We start from the raw sequence: 3,113 nt of genomic DNA, 5'->3' as shown, positions 1-3,113 counted from the left end.
CTGCAGTATGTAGCTACCTAGCGGACACCTAGCTACGCTGTATTGCTGCAGCAAAAAAAAAAAAAAAAAAAAAAAAAAAAAGTACCACAGACACTAGCAAAAAAAAAAAACTTATTCAGTAGGCTAGCCTAGCGGACACCTATAGTGTATGCTGGGCAGTAGTAAGCTAGCTATAGACGCAGAGAGCTCTAGCTGTGCATGTATTCAGTTTGCTACAACATAGATAGCTTTGTTTCAAAACTATCATCACGTCATTCTAAAGAGGCACCGTTACTGTGGAAACGGTCCAACTGCACAGCTGGGTCCTTATTCTACTCGATTGCGCTCTGCCGAGTGGCTCTGGCCTGCATCTCAGCGAGCGTCACTACAGAGACCACTGGTTCGATTCCAAGGCTGTACTCACAACCAAGCCATAACTTGGGAGATCCCATAGGGTGGCCGCACAATGGCCCAGCGTCGCCTGGTTGGGTAGGCCGTTCATTCGTAAATCAAGAATTTGTTTCTAACGACTTACCTAGTTAAATAAATGGTTATCAATCACAATAAAATACAACAAAATGAATATGAATGCCTGGTCTTTAGTCAGCTGTTCTACAACCCAAAGTTCTAAAACTGTCTAGTTTTGTCTCGTCTTATGTTGGCTAATGTATCTGAACCGGACTTTACATGTGTTGTATACTGTATACAAGTTAAGTGTTGTGTCTTGTGATGTTAAATACACTGAGTGTACAAAACATTAGGAACACCTTCCTAATATTGCGGTAGGAAGGTGTTCAGAACAGCCTCAGTTCGTCGGGTCATGGACTCTACAAGGTGTCGAAAGCGTTCCACAGGGATCCTGGCCCATGTTGACTCCAATGCTTCCCCACATTTGTATCAAGTTGGCTGGATATCCTTTGAATGGTGGATCATTCTTGATTCGCACGGGAAACTGTTAAGCGTGAAAATACTTTTTTTTTTTTTAAACACGTTACGCAACTTGTCATTGTTTATGTTGTGAGAACTTATAGATTGTTTCATTTCTGTATTCTGTTTTTGTTACTGTACATGTAGAGTCATTTTTCAGTATCTGCTGAATCAATAGCTTTCTGGAGGAGTCTCTTCCCCTTCTGCAGAAGCCGTGTGTGTCAATAGCTTTCTGGAGGAGTCTCTTCCCCTTCTGCAGAAGCCGTGTGTGTGTGTGTGTGTGTGTGTGTTTATAGTCAGTGAATGTATGACAGGAATGCCTTTTATAGTCGGTGAACACATTTCCCTATGGGACAATAAAGTATTTCTGAATGAATTCAGGTGATGGAGACCACACCTGAGAACCACATACCTGGGACAGCGTCAACTGAGAGCTCCCCCTCTATAACTGACACGTACACCCTCAGACCTGTCCTACTGCCCTTCTGTATGAACGTGAGTAGAACACAATCACTACCTCTCTATAATATGTAGAAAGAACGTTTTTACCCAAAACGCGCTTTAGCCCAGCTTGGAACGAAAGGCTGTTCGACTGAGGGACTCGTTAAAATCCCACAACATTCCTTTACCCCAGAACACTACGAGAGAATCAGGTTTAGATACTGTCTGTTAGTTTCCATGTTAGTAATCAATCAGATCTATGTGGAACAGACTGTACCTTTTCTTGATTTATATATATACACTTCTCAAAAAATATAGGGAACACTAAAATAACACATCCTAGATCTGAATGAATGAAATATTCTTATTAAATATTTTTTTCTTTACATAGTTGAATGTGCTGACAACAAAATCAACAAAATTATCAATGGAAATCAAAATTTAACACCCATGGAGGTCTGGATTTGGAGTCACACTCAAAATTAAAGTGGAAAACCACACTACAGGCTGATCCAACTTTGATGTAATGTCCTTAAACAAGTCAAAATGAGGCTCAGTAGTGTGTGTGGCCTCCACGTGCCTGTATGACCTCCTACAACGCCTGGGCATGCTCCTGATGAGGTGGCGATGGTCTCCTGAGGGATCTCCTCCCAGACCTGGACTAAAGCATCTGCCAACTCCTGGACAGTCTGTGGGGCAACGTGGCGTTGGTGGATGGAGCGAGACATGATGTCCAGATGTGCTCAATTGGATTCAGGTCTGGGGAACGGGCGGGCCAGTCCATAGCATCAATGCCTTCCTCTTGCAGGAACTGCTGACACACTCCAGCCACATGAGGTCTAGCATTGTCTTGCATTAGGAGGAACCCAGGGCCAATCGCACCAGCATAGGGTCTCACAAGGGTCTGATGATCTCATCTCGGTACCTAATGGCAGTCAGGCTACCTCTGGCGAGCACATGGAGCGCTGTGCGGCCCCCCAAAAGAAATGCCACCCCACACCATGACTGACCCACCGCCAAACCGGTCATGCTGGAGGATGTTGGCAGGTAGCAGAACGTTCTCCACGGCGTCTCCAGACTCTGTCACGTCTGTCACATGTGCTCAGTGTGAACCTGCTTTCATCTGTGAAGAGCACAGGGCGCCAGTGGCGAATTTGCCAATCTTGGTGTTCTCTGGCAAATGCCAAACGTCCTGCACGGTGTTGGGCTGTAAGCACAACCCCACCTGTGGACGTCGGGCCCTCATACCACCTCATGGAGTCTGTTTCTGACCGTTTGAGCAGACACATGCACATTTGTGGCCTGCTGGAGGTCATTTTGCAGGGCTCTGGCAGTGCTCCTCCTGCTCCTCCTTGCACAAAGGCGGAGGTAGCGCCCTGCTGCTGGTGGTTGCCCTCCTACGGTCTCCTCCACGTCTCCTGATGTACTGGCCTGTCTCCTGGTAGCGCCTCCATGCTCTGGACACTACGCTGACAGACACAGCAAACCTTCTTGCCACAGCTCGCATTGATGTGCCATCCTGGATGAGCTGCACTACCTGAGCACTTGTGTGGGTTGTAGACTCCGTCTCATGCTACCATAGAGTGAGAGCACCGCCAGCATCAAAAGTGACCAAAAATCAGCCAGGAAGCATAGGAACTGAGAAGTGGTCTGTGGTCAAGACTTGGCTGTAGACTCCTACCAGTAACTTTCCCTTGCGACTTGGCTGTAGACCCCTACCAGTAAACTTGTCCCTTGCGATTTGGCTGTAGACTCCTAGGTACTCT

At 46.5% G+C, this 3,113-nt stretch overlaps 1 protein-coding gene across 1 annotated transcript in view; it reads left to right on the top strand.

Moving 5' to 3' along the window:
• Positions 1–1,290: 1,290 nt before the first annotated feature.
• Positions 1,291–3,113, top strand: part of LOC112073988 (alsin) — a gene marked incomplete at its 3' end in the record, with an annotated part of 7,070 nt that continues 5,247 nt past the window's right edge. Inside the window, exon 1 of the mRNA XM_024141217.1 lies at positions 1,291–1,401. Coding sequence (XP_023996985.1) covers positions 1,291–1,401 — 111 coding nt within the window. The remainder of the gene's footprint in view (positions 1,402–3,113) is intronic.

Source organism: Salvelinus sp. IW2-2015, unplaced genomic scaffold (assembly GCF_002910315.2).
Source record: "Salvelinus sp. IW2-2015 unplaced genomic scaffold, ASM291031v2 Un_scaffold2450, whole genome shotgun sequence".
In the NCBI taxonomy this organism is placed as follows: Eukaryota; Metazoa; Chordata; class Actinopteri; order Salmoniformes; family Salmonidae; genus Salvelinus; species Salvelinus sp. IW2-2015.
This window is presented reverse-complemented; position numbering and strand designations above follow the sequence as displayed.